Genomic DNA, 20,457 nt, shown 5'->3' on the forward strand with positions numbered 1-20,457 from the left:
TTATTTTTTTTTCTTTTATATGTAAATTCGATTTACCTTTTCAAATTCAAATACTTTCAGACCTCTTAAGTTAAAATTAATTAATGATATTTTGCAAATTTTTAATATTATGTTGCTGAATTATTTTTAAAGCAATGCTTTGAATATATTTGGAACTAATTTTCTTTGTTATAAAAGAATGAGTTAATTTATTTTCTAACCTAAATAATTACGTATTAGCATCGGATTAATAATATTGTTGAATTGTTATATTTATGAAGAAAATTCTTGTTAACGTCAAATATGTTAAGAAAGTGTTTTTTTTCTTTTTTTTTTTAAATTTGATTTCTTCTTTGAAAATTTTTAATGCTTCAAACACAAAAACTCATTTATCAAATTTAAGTACTTTTCAAACTATTTTATAATTTTGTTACTTATTTTCTTGCATAACAACTCCAATGGTACTGTTACAAATAGAACATTAACAGAATTTATTAATTAAGGCTCGGATTCTGACCAATATCCCACTGAATTTCAATTCTGGGCCATTTTGTTTGAAGTGCTGTTAACATGGGGTTGCTTTCCATAATACCCTTAATAGTGCACTCCAGCAACACTGCTTGACCTCTATGATAAATCACTTTATTTTCTGGATTACTATGTTGAAGACCATTATAATGATATAATGGAAATGTATCTGGACATGTTAGTGGTTCTTCAGGGAAAAATTCATCCATGAAGTTAGTACGCAAGATAATTCCCAAATTTTCATTGTCCAATTTTTTCTTCATTACATTGACACTGTAATAAAAATTTAAATTGCAATTTATAAAATTAATATTTAGTACAAAAAAATAGTAGTTCAAACATATTTTATTCATTTCAATTATCAAACACTGAACTCATTTAAAGTTTTTCATAGGATTTAGAGTATTAAGGCAAAAAGCAGAAATGTGATATCGATGATGACACTCATAATGAAATAGATATCAGATACGAAATGTATACTTAAATGGACAAAATTTTTAGGAAAAAATTTCGAATTTTTTTTGTTTGTTTTATATTAAATAAAATATACATATATAGTTATGAAAATACATAGAAGACATAACATAATATACAAGATGTTTTATTTTAATCTTTACAGTGATTATCTCCTAATCTATTTGTTATTTAAGAAATATTTCAAATTCTTTATTTTTCTTTATTTTGACTGATATATTTTATGATTTATATAATTTTTATATAAATACATATAAGTGTCTCTGAAATTTGAATGTAATCTTTGTTTTTGTAAATGGAGTTATGTATTTATCTTTCTTTAATTTCAGGTATATGTAACTTCTAAGAACATTTAAGGTCATTTACAATTATTATCTACTATACTTGAAGGAACAACTTTAGGAACAAGTATATTAATTTAATCTACTTTTGAATAATATTTTTATTGTCTTGAAAGTTGTTCTTATGAACATTAGTAAAAATATTATTCTTTATTTTAGTATGTAATACATTTAACCACAGTCAGTCACAAAAATATTAGAACACCTGTATGATCTTGAATTCTAGGCTTCATATTTCAAATAAATGTACAATTGGCAACAAAAACAAATGTTACATTGTATTATAATACAGTATATGTGTTATTTATGCATACAAAAAATGGTTTAATTTTCCCATATAGTTGGAGAATAATAAAAGATAAACTCTAAAAATGTGAAATTTTGTCAAAATATACAAAAATATTGAGACACTTTTTTAATTTTAATTATAAAATACAATTTACTCAACATTTAATATTTAGGTGGATATAATTTATATTTGATAATCGAGTTCGCATATTCTGAATTATTTTTTCCAAGTAGTCAAATTAGAAAATTTTCTTCTATTCTTTTGACAAATAATCTCTTAACATATTTATAATATTTTTAGATTCTCTAGAATCTCTAGATTCTACTAGATTCAAGTCATGTATTTAGGAAGGGATCTTTAACACTTTTAAACAATTGTAAAGTAAGAATTCCTGTATAATCTAGCCTTTGTGTTTTATTCAGGATCAATTATCCTGATAAAATTGAATTCCCCATATGCCTGGCACTTTTTTTAAAATTATATTCCAAAATATTTAAATACATATTTTTATTCATAATACTGTCTAGAAATATTAATTCACCAACATTGAAGTTGAATATGTAAGCTCATGTCATCATTGATTGACTATCATGTTTTACAGTTTTAAATGTTTTAGATTCATCTTTGGATTCATCTTATTTGGATTTCTCTTTCTTTTTCCCACACTATAACTCTTCCATTACCAACATAAATATAAAAATTTTTTTGTGCATAAAAATTATATCATTCTATCACTCACTTTTTTTTGATAGGTGAATAATATTCTTTATCTTTTATTAATTACATTGATAAATATTTTTTTCTTAGCTATCCGACCATGATATCCTTCTGATCTCAGTAGTTCTCATATAATTTCTGCATATACTCTAATATCAAATTCCTCATCATCTCGAATATCAAATCTTTTGATCAACCTCTTTTTGGTCTTAAATGAATTTTATCTCGTCGCGATATGTTCTTATTATGTTTTACACAAAACTCTTTTTAAGATATTTGTAATTTCTCGCACTGACTTGTTTTCGTAGTAATGTATCACTAACTTCTATTTCAAACGTGCTATTTTCCTTGTGAGTTAACGGCATTACGATGAGTCGCATCTTTTATTGTTTAAAAACACGCCTTTTCAACCATATAAAACCATGTACTATTGTAAGTGTCCCAATATTTTTTTGATATAACATTTTGCATTTTTTGGCAGGTTTATCTTCTATTATCGCTCAACCATGTGAAATATAAAGCTTACAATTCAATATTATACTGGTGTCCCAATATTTTTGTGATTGACTATATATCAGTAAGTTTTTGCAATGGAGAAATTCTTGCCATCATTTTACAGTTATATTTGGAACAATCATAAATAAAGTTTAATGATTTTGAAAACTCATATGTTCTAACACAATAAATTTATCTCGATACCAGCAAAAATGATATACACTACATCAATTACAAAATTCACTGAAAAGTTACTTTAAAATTTGAAAGATATCTAACCTAGACATTATGTACATTATACTATACATATTTAAAAGAGTAAGTCCCATTTGAAACATTTAGTCAAATAACACATATTTTGAGAGATAATCACTGTAGAAATTAAAGTAGGAAATTTTGTACATATATATAATGCCACACATACAATACCATAAGACAAAATTAAATGGTATTGAGTACTGTATAATCTGGAAATAATTTCATGTATTTTTATATGTGAATGTATCTGAAAAATAATTGTATCCTTTTGTAAATGGAATCTTATCAATTTTACTGAACTTAATATATTTATTCATAATTCTATCAGACTTCATCATATGCTGACATAGTAGCAAGATCAATTATAGTTGAGTCAAACTATGTATTAATTATATTGAAAAGTACACTAATTTCTGAAATAATAACTTAAAATATTTTTGGGAAAAATAAAGAGTTTGAATTCGAATTAATACTCTATGAAATCCATCACTAAGAAACCCATATGATTTCAATATGATATGGATTTTTCCATTTCTAGGTATTGTTAACAATGGCTTACAAAGAATTAGAATTCTTTTAGATATCTTAAATATTAAACATAATTTAGTGATAGCAAATTAGTAATTAATGAGAAAAATTGAATTAGGAAATTAATTAAATTTTCCTACTTTACTGTGTAATTTTAAATGTCTACAATTACAAACTATAAATGGTCATTGATATCAATGGTTATTCAAATCAACTGAGTTGATATTTTTTTTGTAATATTAAATAGTTAACATTGATCCCATACCAATGCTAATATTTTATCTCTTTATCTCATGTATCTTGATATACCTTGTTTACCATCTTTGTTGTTTAATCCTATATAAAGTGACTTATAAATGTAACATTTGTGGCCAATAACAAAAATTGGTTTGCTCTATTTCTATAATGGGTGAAAAAAGGTAGACTTGTTATATTATGATTAAAGTTAATCTGCATTCTTTTCATAGAACTTCTTATGAAGCATGCACATAATTGGTATTTGAAAAAGATTTTAATATGAGTTACAACAATATGTAATCGAAAATACATGAGATATTTAATTATTTTTATTTAAACTAGAGATACAATATAAACATAAAAGATTTCTGGGTCTTGTTTAATTCTCATTTATGGATATATTACATATCAAACTTCAGATTTTTAAATGGTAATAAACATATGATTTTTGTAATAAAAAATTTATGCACTATATATATGTATGTATAATACATACATATGTATATATATATGTATAATACATATATGTGTGTATATATATATGTATAAATATATATCTTATACTAAATATTATTTTTAAAACTCTTAAAACTTATATTCTAATTTTAGATAAAATCTCTTTTTTGTTAATTTTGGAAAATTCATAAAAGAAAAAACTGTTAGAGAAATATGTTTAATATAAATTTTAAGGTAATTTAGTAAGAAACAATAATAATAAATGTTTAATATAAAATACACATTTTACAATATAAATTAGTACTACTCACTAATCTGTGTCTGCAACCAATCCAAGTTCAGCGAGAACATCTTGTAATGAATTGGCAGATATAAAATCATTTCCTTCGGGATCAAATTTTCTAAAAACTCTTTTTGCTTGATCTGCTGGTGTTTCAGGGCTCACTAGCCTTTTTTCAGTAGAAAATAATACAGTCAAATGAGTTTCTGAACCCAATACCCAAATAGGATGTGATGGAGATTTTAAGAAAGTTCCTACTTCACAATAACATAAATGTTCTAGAAGTGCAAGGAATCCTATTGTATTTTGTTTATCTATCCCACGCAATTCTGAAATTTGTAAATTATTTCAATATTAATAACATAAATATTTTATAATGTTTAATACAATAAAAATTAATTTAATATAATACTTTCATTATGAGGATAGTGAAACATATAATTTTGTGTTAAATGTTTGCAATGTTATCATGTACTATTTTTTTAAAGTATTTGTTAAACCACATATTAGCCATTCTATTATACTTTCTTAATACTTATTTAGACAAGAAGACATGGATTTAATCTATATACAAAAAGTATTTAAGTTCATTTAAAACATTGTACTATTATATAACACATTTGTATTGTTATCAGTGAATAAAAGATATATCCTTTGGAAGGTAGTTGAAGCCTATAGTGTGAACTGTTAGTTTTGAATTTTGTAAGGTTATAAATTTTTCCATGCTTACTGATAATGTGTTTGAATTAAATTAAATAAATCGGATGAAATTAATCTCTAATTCGTGATAGGGTTTTGACATAAGTTTATATTTTAACTTAATAACAAACTGAAGAAATGTGTATTCTGTGGTACATACTTGGTATTTCAATTGTATGATATAGAATCTACATCTCTTCTATATTATTATAGAATTATTATAGGATGACTCACTTAAGATTAACAATAGATATTAGATATCCTGAATATAATATAATGTACACCAGAAATTTTTTCATATTTGTCGAGATTTCAAAGCTATCGAATTTTTGTTTAAATGGAATAATATATTCTTATTGTCGCTATATGCCATAGAAATTCAAAACGAATCCAATGTTCTGTAATATAATACTATAACCTTCATGTGACATTGAGTATGAAAAGTTCATAATAATTGAGGAATTGATGCCAATATTGAAATAATAACGACAAAAATATTTAAAGAACAATTAATGAAGGTTCATTTATATTACTGAACCATTTTTTATCGATAATACTTTGAGTATCTATCTCATATTTTCCGGTGTTGCGGGGATGCCTTTATAAACTTCAAAAATATCTAGTGTAAGATTTGATTACCAATTTGACGTGTTGTGGAAATTTTTTACTGATTTTGACAATAAAAATATGTCATTATATTTAAAAAAAATTCGACAACCTTAAAATCCCGCAAAATAGAACCTTATAATATTTGCTCCTCTAAACTAATCTGTTTTTCTCTGATGTTTTTTTCTATTATTTTCTATTATTACGTATATAATGTACAAGAGCATCTTATTTAATATTATATATGGTACTAAAAAATGTTTCAAGCAAAAGTTTAGTGATTTTACAAGGCACGAAATCTTATGTTAGTAAAATTTTTCTAAGTAAAATAAAAATAAAAAAATATAAATGTAAATAATATAATATATAATATTTAATATAAATATAAAAAATTTAAAAAATTAAAAAAAAAGAATAAATGATTCATCGTGTTTAAGCTCGCGCGCATTGTTTTGAAATAATTGCGACGAGTTAATTCGTTATCTCCGATTAATGGTTTAATAATGGATAGTAGAATGCACATTTAAACTGAAAAATATATTTTCGAATATCAACTGTAGCATGGTAATGCCAATATCTAATATTAACATTAAAGTATCTTTTAAACCAATAATTTTTTGTAATAAGTAGCTTAGTATACAAAATAAATTTTGTATATACTTTATTATATACAAAATAACGATCTGTATCGATTAATCCATTAAAAAAATACGTTATAAGAATATATCATATAATATAACATTAAAATAAAAAACTGCCCCTAATATAACCTCTACGTGTCTGCCTAGAAAGAATCTACTAACATAGGATTACGTGTCTTTTGAAATCACTTAATTCTTGTTTCAAGCATTCTTTAAGCCTCGCATGGCGATGGCCGGGTCTGCGGTAACCCGTTTGAAGTTAAGCGCATGTACATATGTGACACACTGAGTGGCTAAGGAAAAGAAGCATTTCACTCAGTCAGTGTGGAAGACGCAGATGAGAGTTCTTTAGTACATTATTTCAGTATCTTATAAATATTACATTATATTATATATTCCAGAAGAGATGGCACAGCGTGTTTATATCCTCAGGGCTGACTGACTCCGCTGAGACTCCCTCGATCACAGGCAATGACCGCTATTGGCCAAAAATGGAGACAAAAATCATTGACAGGTCTTAGCGAGATCGAGTGAGATAGAATATGGCAGCATTATCGTAGTCTTTGAAGCTACAGAAAAATAACGCCGAAGCTGCCATATGTTACCTCACTCGGTCTGGCTACGGTCCCGTCGACGATCTTCGTCACTCTTCGACCAATAGCGGTCACTGCCTGTGATCAAAGGTCTCAGTGGAGTCAGTCAGTCCTGAGGATGTTAATATCAATGATAAATAATAATAATAATAATAAATATCAGTAATAAATAAATCAGAAAGCGTTAATATTAATAGTTTCGGAAATATATGAATGGATCGATTTGAATGGGACGCCATGTTGTATTTATAAATGCACGAGTCTTTACGAATTTTCTTTGCTGCGCGTAAAATTTTGCCAAACTCGTTGAATTACGTGATTCTCTTTGTTAAAGAACATCTGCATTGTCTGATTAAGTATATAATACAACGTAGAGCATAAAAATGTCTTACTCAATCCTCCAACGTCTTGATCATGATCCCAAACATGGCTGACTGCTCTGCCAGTAAGCATCAGGTTTATAAGGCTCTGATTTCCATAGCCATACGTTGAATCTATCATCGATTCTAATGGATCCGACATTTCCGAACGAATTTCAGTGACACCCTTGGTAACAATTACGCTGTAGAGAAGCAATAAGATACCATATCGATCTTTCAACATTTCTAACCTCTCGGAGAAAAATTCTTCCACGTGTTCGGAGCTATTCGTTGTAAACAGCCTACAGAAAAAGAAAATCATCGTTATAGCAAATTTTAAGTACTATGTGCATAATCTTAAAAAATACACATTGTCTGAAAATAATGTGTCAGATAAATGAAAACTTGGTAACATATTGATACTTATATAATACAGAAGAAAATGTTATGGATATAAAAATATCGGTAGTGCACAAGAGTTACTATGTAATTGCACACTCTATGATGTATCGACACGTTTCAAATTTTTAAAATTGTTCCTTTGTAAATTATTGATTAAAGTAAATTATTTGTGAGTATAAATTATCTTTTCCAATATCGGTATATTTATATAAATATATAGTATATATAGTATATTCTCTTTCCATATTTACTGTATCTATAGGGTACCCTAAAATTCACGCAAGCTTTGAATTTTGCGTCATTTGTGTAGTAAAGTGTTGTCAACGAAAAGAAGATACTAAGATAGTAAGATACTAAATTACTAAAATACTAAGTATACTGATGTATACTTTATGGATCAATAAAAAATTTACAACTTTTAATTAAAAACCTTTTCTATCAAAATTACTTCTTGCGTGAATTTTGGAACACCCATTATATAGTGTATTCTCTTTTTATATTTACTAAATTTTTACCGAATATTGAATATTTTCTGAATATTTTACTGAATATGTTATAAAACTAGGTAGACTCAATATTATTGTTATACAGTTATGTAGCTAAAATGAAAATTGTGAAAATTATATATTTATGCATATACTTAAATATTCAATTATATAATTATAATTTATTAATATCTCGTTTGTACGTCGATATCTCTTTCTACACTACTCAGGTCTCTCCACGCAACTACTGTCTCACACGCACTTCTCTCACATCCTATATACCCTTACACATACATTCTCTTCCATTCTAATTTTCAACCTCTCTTACACGATTTATTTTATCAGGTTCACCCAAAGTTCCTCAGTCCTTTCTTAAGGAGAAATTTTACTCAAATTATTGCTTCGAAAGTCGAAACTTGAGTAATTTTGTTAACCAACAGCAAGCACGACTAGAATCCGTTCTAGGCTACCAAAGATGGTATTCTTGGAAAAATATGTCAAAGTCAAGGTCATTATGGCTTCTTCTTACACACTGAATAATTACTGAAACTTGCACTTTTAGTAATCAATTAATTTTGTCAGAATGATATACTATCCCCGTTGTACGAAGGCAGCCGAGGGTTGTCATGGCGGATGCCTTCTCTCAGTATGTTCTACCAATTGTGATACTGAGCACCTAGGGTGTGTAATAAAGGACAATTTCGTGTTTGTGTATACTTTATTACACTGCTAGTTGCGATTTCAAATGTGATGTGCATGTGTTATACTAAGTGTTTTATATGTATTACGTCCCGATCACTACAACTCGCACGTTGGGAGTTTCGCGGGGTTGTAAGGCCCGTTTACACGGATGCGACAATGTTGCTGGGATGTGGCCTACTCTAAATTAACAGAGCTAGATCTAGTTAAGGTTGAACTAAAGAGTTCTGATGTGTGACTGTCTCTCGCGCTGAATTGTTCATCGTGGGTTTTGATTGATGGTCTAGCTGTGATGCTTGTCTTATCTTCTTGGACTTTTTTGGAGACTATTTTTTCGTGACTCGGTGGTTTTATAAGTTTTGTATGTCCACTGATTGGCCGGTGCGGATGCGCGTCTTCCGATTGGTTATTAATAACATCGGAGGTGTGTGTGTCAGTCTCGACGTCCCCTAGTGGCGGTGGATGATCAAACAATTCGAGGCTCATTGTCTTAAAAATGATTTACTGACCCTTACCAAGAATCACCAAAGCGGTGAACGGCAACATCGAGTGTGCACGAGTCAAAAGATGCCGACGATAAGGACACAAAGCAGTCCTCCGCGAAAACTTGAGAGGTTCGGTCCTCGGGATGCAACAATATGCGTTTTGACTGAGTTCTGACTAAGTTCTGTTTTGCTTCTGACATGTTCTCTTTGAATTCTAAGCGACGTCTGATGTATTGTCTTGAATTCTAAGTGACATCTGATGAGTTCTGTATGATGTCTGATGTGTCCTGACTGAGTGCTGTATGATATCTGTGATGTCTCGTCGTGTTCTGTCCGGTGTCTCATAAAGTTTGCTTGTGATTAATTAAGAGTGGATGTTAGTGGAGGAAAGATGGAGGCTTTGATTGGACGTGGGTGTTTCGGAAGAACCTGTAGCGACCTAGTTCTCACCCTCGCCATAGATGGATTTCTACTTGAAGAAGGAGGTTCGAGGACTTTCTCGCAAGTCCTCGGTAAAGCCTCGACCTTCCTTAAACAGAAGTTTCTATGACACCTAAGTATCCCAGTGTCTAAGGCGGGGCCTGCTCGAAGCAAGCCTTACTGATGAGTCCACTAGCAGGCCCGGGACGAAACGCATCCCCTCCTTTTCCTACCGTCCCTTCTAGCTACGCCGCTACCGAGGGATACCTACGACCAGCTGACATGAACGATTGTAAAGGACACCCCCACAATAGATTCGAGATAAAAGTTCCCAAACGAAGAATATGAAGCATAAAAAGCAATAAAGGGAGAAAAGGAGATAATGAAAAATGAATTGTCATTCATACGGTTAGAAATGGAATGGATACGAGGGAATAAGGTACAACCTACCTATTGGTAACTCGAAACGTTCATACATATGTGTGAAACCGCAGGTCGAACCGCGAGAAAATCTTTCAACGATATTGGAGTTAGTCAATATCTTTGTTGAGTCAGTGGTTTGTATGAGAAGTAGAAGAAGCAAATTAAAATCTTGGGGATGAGGCATAATCTTCCGAATGATTCGTGACGATTATTAGCGAGGTATTTATTTAATGACACGAAATCCAGCAACGATAGTACAACCGGGAAGAGGGTGATTCTACGTGAAAAAACAAATCGAAAATAAAGAATAAAATTTTCTTATTCGAAGCTTCGTTGCCGAGAAAATTGACTTTGAATATTCACCGAGTACGCGTGAACTTAATTTTGGCTAAAGCGGATGGACCATCAGCGCACTCTATGAATATTCAAAGTCGATTTACTTACCAACGAAGCTTCGAATGAAAAAATTTTATTCTTTATTTTCGATGTGTTTTTTCACGTAGAATCACCCTCTCCTCGGTTGTACTACCGTTGCTGGGACACCCAGTATATTTTTGTTCATCAAGGAAACTGAGATCAAAGTATTCAAGAAAATGGAAATAAGATATGGAAAAAGTGCTGGTGAAATAAGAAGGTATATAATGTTATGTTCTGGAAAAAACATACATGTAGGATCAGATTTTGGGTGGATTGACTTAAGATAGTATTGTTGACATCTTAATAGAATAAAATAAGCTTATAAATGGAATGACGGCTATGACACAAGGGAGATTCGCTATGGACATGTTCTTCTGATCTTTCTTAGACTGACTTGGACTCCTTACATATTCTCTGATTGACACACTGGCACACTTTTCAAGACTGCAAAAAGACTGACTTAAAAAACTCTTAAAGACTAACTCGCCTGCGCCCTTGCATCCTTATTTAACCCTTTCGGTACTACTGCCGCCCAATGGCGGCGGCCATGAAACGTTCTCTAGGTATTACTGTCGCCTATTGGCGACATCTACGAAACGTTCTCTAGGTACTACCGTCGCCTATTGGCGGCATCCACGAAACGTCACCGATGACTGTCGCGATCCGAATGAAAAGTTTAATGTCAATCACGCTCGAGATTTCTGTGAATACCGCAAAACACGTTTTCGTGGCTACCAGTGCAACCATTCTTGTGGAAACCTTCCTCGAACCACGAATGTATAACCGCGGCCAGCTCCTCCGTATCGAAAGGGTTAAACCATTCATTCTGTCCTTTTTCATACCCAAGCTTTCCTTCCCAATCATGCCGCTTTCCCGGGACATGCACTGAACCTTTACATGGTAAAATTTCTGAACAGAACTGAATTAAACTAATGATCGCATCTTCAATTGCAAATATCTTAAAAATTATTGAGTAGTGGCATATAATCATACACCTTCACCATTAGGGGAACTAGATCCACCATCCTACAAAATTTGATCCAAATCAGTGACCCGAAGACCTTGCAATCTTCTTGTTAGTACATATTGCAAAAAAAATTCGCGTTGGACGGTGTTATTTTCATAGGAATTTATTTATATGACGAATTCGTCAGAAAACGTATTTGCTGTAAACTTAAGGAGGTATTCTTGTAATCCAGCTTAAAAAATCGATCTCTTTTCTACATTTTCTCAAAGTATATGCTTCGAAAATGTCTGTGTAAAAGGATTTGTTAGAATTCGCAAAAATAGCAAAGTTATAGATGTTTAACCCTTTGCGGTCCGTGTCCCTCTAGCGGGGACATTCGCAAATCGTAGTAGAGGTCTATGTCCCCCTAGCGGGAACATTCGCAAGTCGCTATAGAAGTCAGGGCAGATGCTTTTCTGAGCACCAGCGATATAGCATCACTCACACAATAAATTTATTGAAACCAATCGTGGCTATGCATTATACCAATAAAATGAGAGTAGTTGATCGCGCGGACCAATATGCGGCAACATATTGTTTCCTTCGCAAATCTCTCAAATGGTGGAAAAAATTACTTTTTTGGTGCATGGAGATGTGCGTCATCAATTCATACATAATACATAAAATAACGAGAGAACAGAACAACGAAAAGCCACTAACATATTTAACTTTTATGAAATGTTTAGTTGATACTAGGGAATTCCCGGCACTAAACACTATCTAAAGCGCAACCTTCAACGTCATTCGTAGATAGATTAAAATACGACAAACACACACGTACTGTGATACTTGTACAGGAAAGCCAGGCCTTCGTATCGGTGATTGTTTTGCAAAATATCATACCTTAGAAAATTACAGAATTTAAAAAGTTTGTATTTTTACGTATTATAAGTAGTATTAAACATAAAAAATCAGTTACAACAAATTCTGTGTGTTTTAATATCCATATATTGACTTTAAATCCTGTATGGAAAAGTAACTACGAAACGCTAAATTTGCTTCGACCTGCTGATGCTCCCAAGAGCGAAGTCTGCCGACCCGCAAAGGGTTAAAGTGCGGCGTACAGCCATTGTTTAACGGGTAACGAAAATTTCAAAAGCATTTTTCTCGACACCATATTTTTTGAACTGGCTGTCGGGATATCTCGCGTTTTAGTTGACCGATTGACTCGAAATTTGGAGATCTTCACCGGGTCTACCTTTACCACGGATTTCAAAATCTGATGTTTTTTTCTATTTTTTTTTTACCAACCAAAGGACGTAAAGCACAAGGAAAATCGATATTTAAATTTTAAAATGCTGCCATCTTTTTAATTTTCGAAATTTCGCTGTTTTGATGGTTCATGCTATAGCCGTATTTATACTAATTAAGATGCTTTTTAGTTTTTTCGATTCAAATAACCAGATGGTATTGAATCGTGTCAGTTATTCGAGCCTGATCTTAACCCTTTGCACTCGACGATTTTTTGGCTAGAGAAGAGTAGAAAATCAAAGATTCTCTATTAAAAAACTGACGATACTTTTTTGAGTAGTAAATAAAGAATTGTAGAATTATTTAATTTCGATACCTCGCACACTGTCACATTATATTAAATTTGATATATTAATTAATATCGATCTTGAAAATTTTATGAAATGGTCACTGAAAGTCACCTCTCGAGTGCGAGGGGTTAAAAACATGATTTACCTAAAGCTATATAATTTCCATAATTTTGAATAATTTCGTTGAAAAAAAATTTGAAATATTCTTTAAGTATAAATAAACCCGAGTGAGAAAACTGCATGACACTATGTGTAATAGTTTCCTTGGAAAAAAATCCCAAAGAAGTCGATTTTTATTGGTCAGGTTACAAGAATTCTCTCTTAAACCTTTGCATTCCATTATTGAGTATGACATCAGTTTTTATCATAGAAACTTCTATGCCGAGTGTGACTCAATATCAGTTGTTATCACAGGAATTCCTATGTCGAGTTATAGTTGATGTTTTTTATATTTAATATACTCAGAAAACAAATTTCTTTAAAATCAGTAACAATCGAAGAACTGTTCTGTGAAGTAAATTTCAAAGCAAATACTTGAAATAGTAAGGAATTATTGGGAACAAAATTGAAAACTAACTCGGAGTGCGAAGGGTTAACCTAACGCGAAGGATTGCTTTCCTACAAGCAATTCTAAAACACGGTGGTGATGACTCAGCGTTTATTGTAGAGATGAAAATTTATTTTCGAAATCACTTTTGTAAGAGGAGTCTTTATTTGGATGGCGCCACCCTGCATCGGGATCTATGTTTGCTTCGAGGAACCAAGATTATCAATTTTCGAAGCAGGACTGAGTGACGCAATGGGTTGTCATAGGGCCTAAAGAACCTGGCTGAAGGGTTCGAGGACACGCACTCTCTTTCGACAATTCACCGTCTGCATCAGGCATCGTACAAGACTCAAGCCTCCACGCATTTGTATTGCAAGAGAATAAAATACAATCAATGTTTAAAGTCAAATCTCTATAAACCCGAATCCTTTGCCACACTTTGAAAATGAAAATCGTCTCTAGAATAAGTTATCGTATTTATAATAAGCTTTCTTACCTCAACTGAGAATGGAAAAAATCGGAATCTACGTTTCTACATTCCTCATTCATTTCCATTCGTAGTATTTTATTACTCTTCTCCTGACTCTCATTGTTTCCTACAGATATCTCTTCTTCGCGATTTTCTATTTCCGGTATCTTCGCCACCCATTTCGCCTTTCTTCCATTTTCGTCGTTCGAAAATTTGCAATCCATAAAAACGATACAAAACTTCGGAACCTTCTCTCCGGCTGCTTGTTTCAAAATCTCTATAGAAGCTCGCACAAGAAGTTGATAACATGTATCGCGATTGATGTTTTTCCAAGCTGAGACATCAGGTTCAGAGAGTAACTCTTTCAAGATAAAGGCTTGCACAGGTGCTATTACTGCGCAAGGGCCACCGTTGGTTTGTATCAATGCTGTTGGTTCATCGGGGCTGAAATAGAACCCTGAAACGAGAAAAATAAATCGTGAATCAATTAGAACGAGTTAACCGGAAGCGCTTAGAAATTTTGCGTTTGTGACACGGAGGACGTCTATGGGCGCTTAGAAATTTTGCGTTTGTGACACAGAGGGCGCCCATAAGCGCTTAGAAATTTTGCGTTTGTAACACGGAGGGCGCCCATAAGCGCTTAGAAATTTTGCGTTTGTAACACGGAGGGCGCCCATAAGCGCTTAGAAATTTTGCGTTTGTGACACGGAGGGCGCTTGTTTTCCCAAAAATGGCGCACATCGTAACTCAATTCCTGCCGTATGGTACGGCCGCTGCGTATCAAAATCTGCCGTAGTCAAGGGGTTAAATAAGGGTGCATGGGCGTAAAGCGAATAGTTCTTTGAGTAGTTCTTTGAGAGGAGTTCAGAGGATGGCGTTCTTTGGGAAGAGTTTATCGGAAGCTAGTCAGTGTAAAAGGTCATAGCGTCTAGAATAAGTCTTAAATTAGTTTACAATAAATCATACTTCTTATTATCTACCACCGTCGTTTTGCTGCCTCCTAAACAATTCCTACATATATGCGCGAATTTTTCTAACCACCATCATCGAGGCGCAGATATACGTGCTGGTCTTTTGCGTATAAGAATAGAACTTCTGCGCATGATCACGGAACGCTGTTTTGTACCACAGGCCGTGTTTATATCATAACTATTATTTTAATACCTTCATTTTCGATAATTCTAAAGACTTTATTATTTCGTATTACGACTGCAAACCAGTCGCAAAGATAGAGCACTTCACGTCTTCGAGCAATAATTAGCGGAAAAAATAATTGAAGAGAATAAACCAAAAATAAAAATATCAGCAACACGAGAAATTACACTACGTCCATCGTTACCATCAAGATTTACTGACCAACATTTTCTAATACCAATTGAAATAACTTTATCACGGGAAGCTCGTAAACGTTGTGTGGTTTGTTTATCACAAAAAGAGAAAAAAGATCCATTTTATCAGTGTGATAACTTCCGTGTGACTATATGTATTGAACATTTCAAGTACTATCGTACCGTGTGAAACTATTGAACATAATTTCTCAAATTATTTTCAATGTATAACTTCATTGAACTAAATAATATTATAAATTCTTCGTGTACGCCATCTTCTTTTATTTTTATCTTTATCATTTTGAAATATTTTTGTTTTTATATGAAAAAAAAAAAAAATGTTTGGTGATATAGGCCAATTTTCCACTTTTTCGAATGATGCAAATGAGTTAAATGACCTAAAAATCGGAACATTGCAGATATTTGTAACGTTATATGCACTTTTACATATGAACTCTAAATGCTTAATACTTATACATTAATTTACGGGCCTAGAAGACCCGTTACGGTGTTCTAACAGCCAGACCCTAAATGCTGACCCATTTCACATTTGATACTTTTCATTTTTATCTGTTTATTGTACATTTTTGCAAACCTCCCTTTATTTCCTCGGGTTACCGGATACAAGGCACTCTTTAGGGCCTAATTTTAGAAAATCAGGCAACGACACTTGAGATTTAGCTGACAATGGGCCCGTAGAACACAAGACCAGGCCATGTGCGCTGTTTATGATTTTTCGAAGTCTGAAAGTAAAGGTGACCACACTGCGGTTACCTGTCAAGAAGGGTTACCTACGTGCTGGTGACCTACCAAGAACCTTACTCTGAAGGAGTTCTACGAGCGACCTTATCGTGGAGAACTTTCCTCCCTTTTTTGGCGTAACTTATTTGCGGACCAAGGGCCTACTTTTGGTTCGATAAACTGCCAATCAGGAGAACACTTCTCCGTTGGCGATTCATGATCACGTTTTAGCTTCGAAAGATTGGCAGTCGTTAAGCTATCGTGAATCAGTCGTCAGGCAGTCGTGAATCAGTCGTCAAGCAGTCGTCAAACAGTCGTCAAGCAGTCGTCAAGCAATCGTCAAACAGTCATGAAGAAGTCAGACAGCCATCAAAAATTCGCCATAGTCGTCACAATCGACAATAAGTCGTCAACCAGTCGTTCAGCAACCGTTAAGCAGCCGTCAGGCAATCATCCAGCAGCCGTTAAGCAACCGCCAATTAGTCGTCCAGCAACTATTAAGCAGTCGTCAAGCAGTCGTCCAACAGCCGCTAAACAGCCGTCAAGCGGCCGTAAAATAGCCGTCAAGCAGCCGTCAAGCAGCCGTCAAGCAACCGCCAAGCAACCGTCAAAGGGTGGTCAAGTCGTCACCAAGCAATCGTCAAAGTGTCAGATTAGTAGCCAAATGTCGCACCAACAAGTTAATCGTTGAACAATTGCAAGAGCGAAACTTTAATGAATTGGTAATTACTTTTAAATAAATATCTAATATATCTTGTATATCCTATTAATAAAATTTTTAATTTCTTACAGGCTAATTTATATTTCGTGTTGTTTTTTAATAAAATATTTATGTACCAGTACTTGATATGCAAAAGGGGGAGTTTTAAATGCAAAACCTGTATAAGATGAGCTACTAAATATGTACCATTGTTCATGACGACGACTATAATAATCGTAAGTGTCATGAGTGTAAGCATAGTCACACGAATATCTTGTCCAGTTTTGTACACTTTATAAATAAAAAAAAAAACCTCAAATATAATGTTATTTGTTATCTTACACTTTATTTTTTCTTGTAGAATTTGCCTTTACGATTTCTCTCACCCATTGCTCTCCCATTCGTTGCTAAATTGATACTTGCTGATTTATAGTAAGTCACAAAATTACTGTAACTTTTGTAATTGTTCACTTCAGATAAGTAATATTTTCTTAGAACTCGAGCGAATACGTGTCGTATTATCTAAGCTTTTGATATATAAGGAGTATCCTAAAATTCTCGCAAGAAGTAATTTTATTAGAAAACTCAGATTTAAAAATAAGAAAAATAAAAGGAATAAAATTTTATCGATTTCGACATCGTTTTCGAGATAATCCAGTTTGAAGATTCACTTCGTGTTACTCGCACTTACGGCTAACTTGTTCTTATTTTTCTTATTCTTTCATAAAGAATCGTCTCCAGCCTGCTTTTACACGTTATTCCGGAACACCCTGTATAATTAACACTTTACCGGCCGCACTGTTTTTAAATATTTACCACTAACTCTGTTACTTCGCTTGTCGTCGACTGTTTTTAAGGTTATTGGGAGATGATAAATGTCAAGTTTTTCTAATCTCATCGGTAGTTCTCATGAATTTTCAATCCGCCTCCCCTATTTTATACAAAGGATACAAAAGTGTTGTCGTCGGCCACTGGGTGATACCGTGCGCACGACACCATTGCAGTGTTGCCGGCCGTCGAGCGATACTTCGTGCGCGACACCACTGTGGTGTCGCCGGCCGTCAGGCAATACTTTGCGAAGGTCACCACTGTGGTGTCGCCGGACGGCATAATGTTAAAAAACGCGGTGGATATATCGACAAAAAGAATATCTAACTTTCTTGTGCAAAATTAATATTATTATTGTTATAATGTGAACTATATATATGTCGAATTTCTATGTTGCCTCGGGTCATCGGACACGAGGCGTCGTTGAAAAGCCTATTTAGGCTATTAAGCTTGGGCACTTAGGATCTGGCTGCCAGATGGACCGTAGGAGGTTGGGGCCAGGCCACGTGAGGTGGCCTCGTGCAATCCCGGCTTTCCCCGGCATAAACCGAGGGTGACGCAGTTGCAGTCACCTCTCGGGAAGGGTCCCCGCGAGGGTGACCCTTTGTGGGGCCTAACTTGGAGGGAGGAGTCTCCTCCACCCTTGACCTTGGCGGAGGAAGTTTCTCCGCCTTTGGGGAGGCGCTTATCCTCTGTACGGGCTTTAAAAGGGCTCGACCTGGAAGCCAGAGTTAGTTGATCGTCGGTCATTTGATTATCAGTCAGTTGTCAAGTTAGCTAAGATTAGTTAGTGATTAGAAGAGCGAGATAATCAGTGAGAGAGTTAGTCAGTTGTCAGTCGTAGTCGCCTATTGAGGGCTTATCGAAGTGACTTCATATTTCGCACCTCACCTCACCACCTTTCACCTTGATCCTACATAACGTTGAAATCTCGATCGGGATTTTTATAATATTTTGGGGTCTCGTCTGAGATTTCTACATTACTGTCAGAATGTGAACTATATATACCTTTTCCAGCTTAATACAACTAACTTTGAAATAAATTTAAGAACAATTTCCAAATGGTCTTCCAAATTTATTTCATTTTCTGTAAGAGTCCTAATACTTTTCGAGGGGAGTGTACAATGTAAAATATGGTAAAGATATCGTCCAGAAATGTCTATTAAACATAATATATAAGAAAGTGAATCTTTATTTAAGAAACTGAATAAATTAAAAATAGAAAATAGAAGAAAATATAAAAAATAGAAGAAAAGGTTCAAAGCATGGTAGACACAGATAGTGAGCACTAACAACCAGAAACCGTGTTTAACATGGAAATCATAGATCGTAACTATAATACACAAAACGAGAAAAAGTCATAGTATAACAATTATATTTTTCTTTAAATGATAGCAGTTACGAATAAATTGAAGTAAAACTTTTTTTTAATAACTTCTAAAAATTATTCACCAAATAACCAAAACCTAACCTAACCTAACCAAACCAAAAGGAGTAAGAATTAGAGCTTCTTAATCGTTTATTTTTAATTTAACGATGATTGTATCACGTATGAATGAAAATCGATATTTTACCGATCATATTTTTCTATCCTATTTAAAATGATTGTTGTCTTTTATCTCTGGTGGAAACACAGCTACATTAAGTCGGTAGGAACTTGTATTTAATATTTCCTTCTACCTCTCTTCATTTTCCTCGTATCCCTTATGAAAGGAGGACGTAATGGAGCTAATGAGCTTGCACGAAAGACAAGGCAAGTTAGAACATACCAACGAATTTGCACAAGAAGTAAAGCAAGTTAGTTATACACGTCAATGAATTCATACTCCGCGGTAAAACATATTGACTAGGTTAGGTTAGGCGAATGAATTTATACTTGAAGTAAAACAGATCGATGAATCATTATCTCATATTCGTATATATATATTCGCATACATATGCACGAAAAATTGTATAAGATAGCACATACAGGAAGAGAAGAACACATCATTTAAACCATAGTTTGTTATATACAGGATCCAGCCGAAAAGTGATTCATTTGAGCATACTGCCTTAAGGCGGTATTTTAGTCTACAGGTTAATTTTTACGTACTACGCGGAATTTTCTTTTTAAGAATCATAAAGACATTTTTGTGTCGGGAGTTTTGGCATGGTTTTAATCTATATTTAAGGAATACACGCTATTTTTTCATAAAAAAATATTGAAAATTGTCGAAGATACAGCTAGTTTAATAGTGCCTCTTTAATTGAACATGCCTGCACGGTGCCACAATTCCAACTGCTCTTCTCTGAAATGGACAAACAAACGTCCATTCTGTTTAGTATGAATGTAACTATCATCGATACCAAAACTGTCTAAAAATATCGAAGAGAAAATTTTTGACATCACTTCAAAGTTAGGTTATCGATTTTTTGTGCTGTATTCAACTTTAGCGTGCAAAAACAAAAAAAAAAAAAAAAAAAAAAAAAGAAAAAAACTGTAAATT

The 20,457-nt window shown here is 33.1% G+C and overlaps 1 protein-coding gene across 1 annotated transcript in view; it reads right to left on the reverse strand.

Moving 5' to 3' along the window:
* Window positions 1-473: 473 nt before the first annotated feature.
* The window catches only part of LOC108547834 (protein FAM188A homolog), a 35,468-nt gene continuing 15,484 nt past the window's right edge, over window positions 474-20,457 (reverse strand). The window contains exons 2-5 of the mRNA XM_017900513.1: window positions 14,402-14,831; window positions 7,514-7,782; window positions 4,614-4,911; window positions 474-780 (exon numbers count right to left, since the gene is read on the reverse strand). Coding sequence (XP_017756002.1) covers window positions 474-780; window positions 4,614-4,911; window positions 7,514-7,782; window positions 14,402-14,831 — 1,304 coding nt within the window. The remainder of the gene's footprint in view (window positions 781-4,613; window positions 4,912-7,513; window positions 7,783-14,401; window positions 14,832-20,457) is intronic.

The sequence above is a fragment of the Eufriesea mexicana genome, unplaced genomic scaffold (assembly GCF_001483705.2).
Source record: "Eufriesea mexicana isolate 0111107269 unplaced genomic scaffold, ASM148370v2 scaffold1303, whole genome shotgun sequence".
Classification (NCBI taxonomy): domain Eukaryota; kingdom Metazoa; phylum Arthropoda; class Insecta; order Hymenoptera; family Apidae; genus Eufriesea; species Eufriesea mexicana.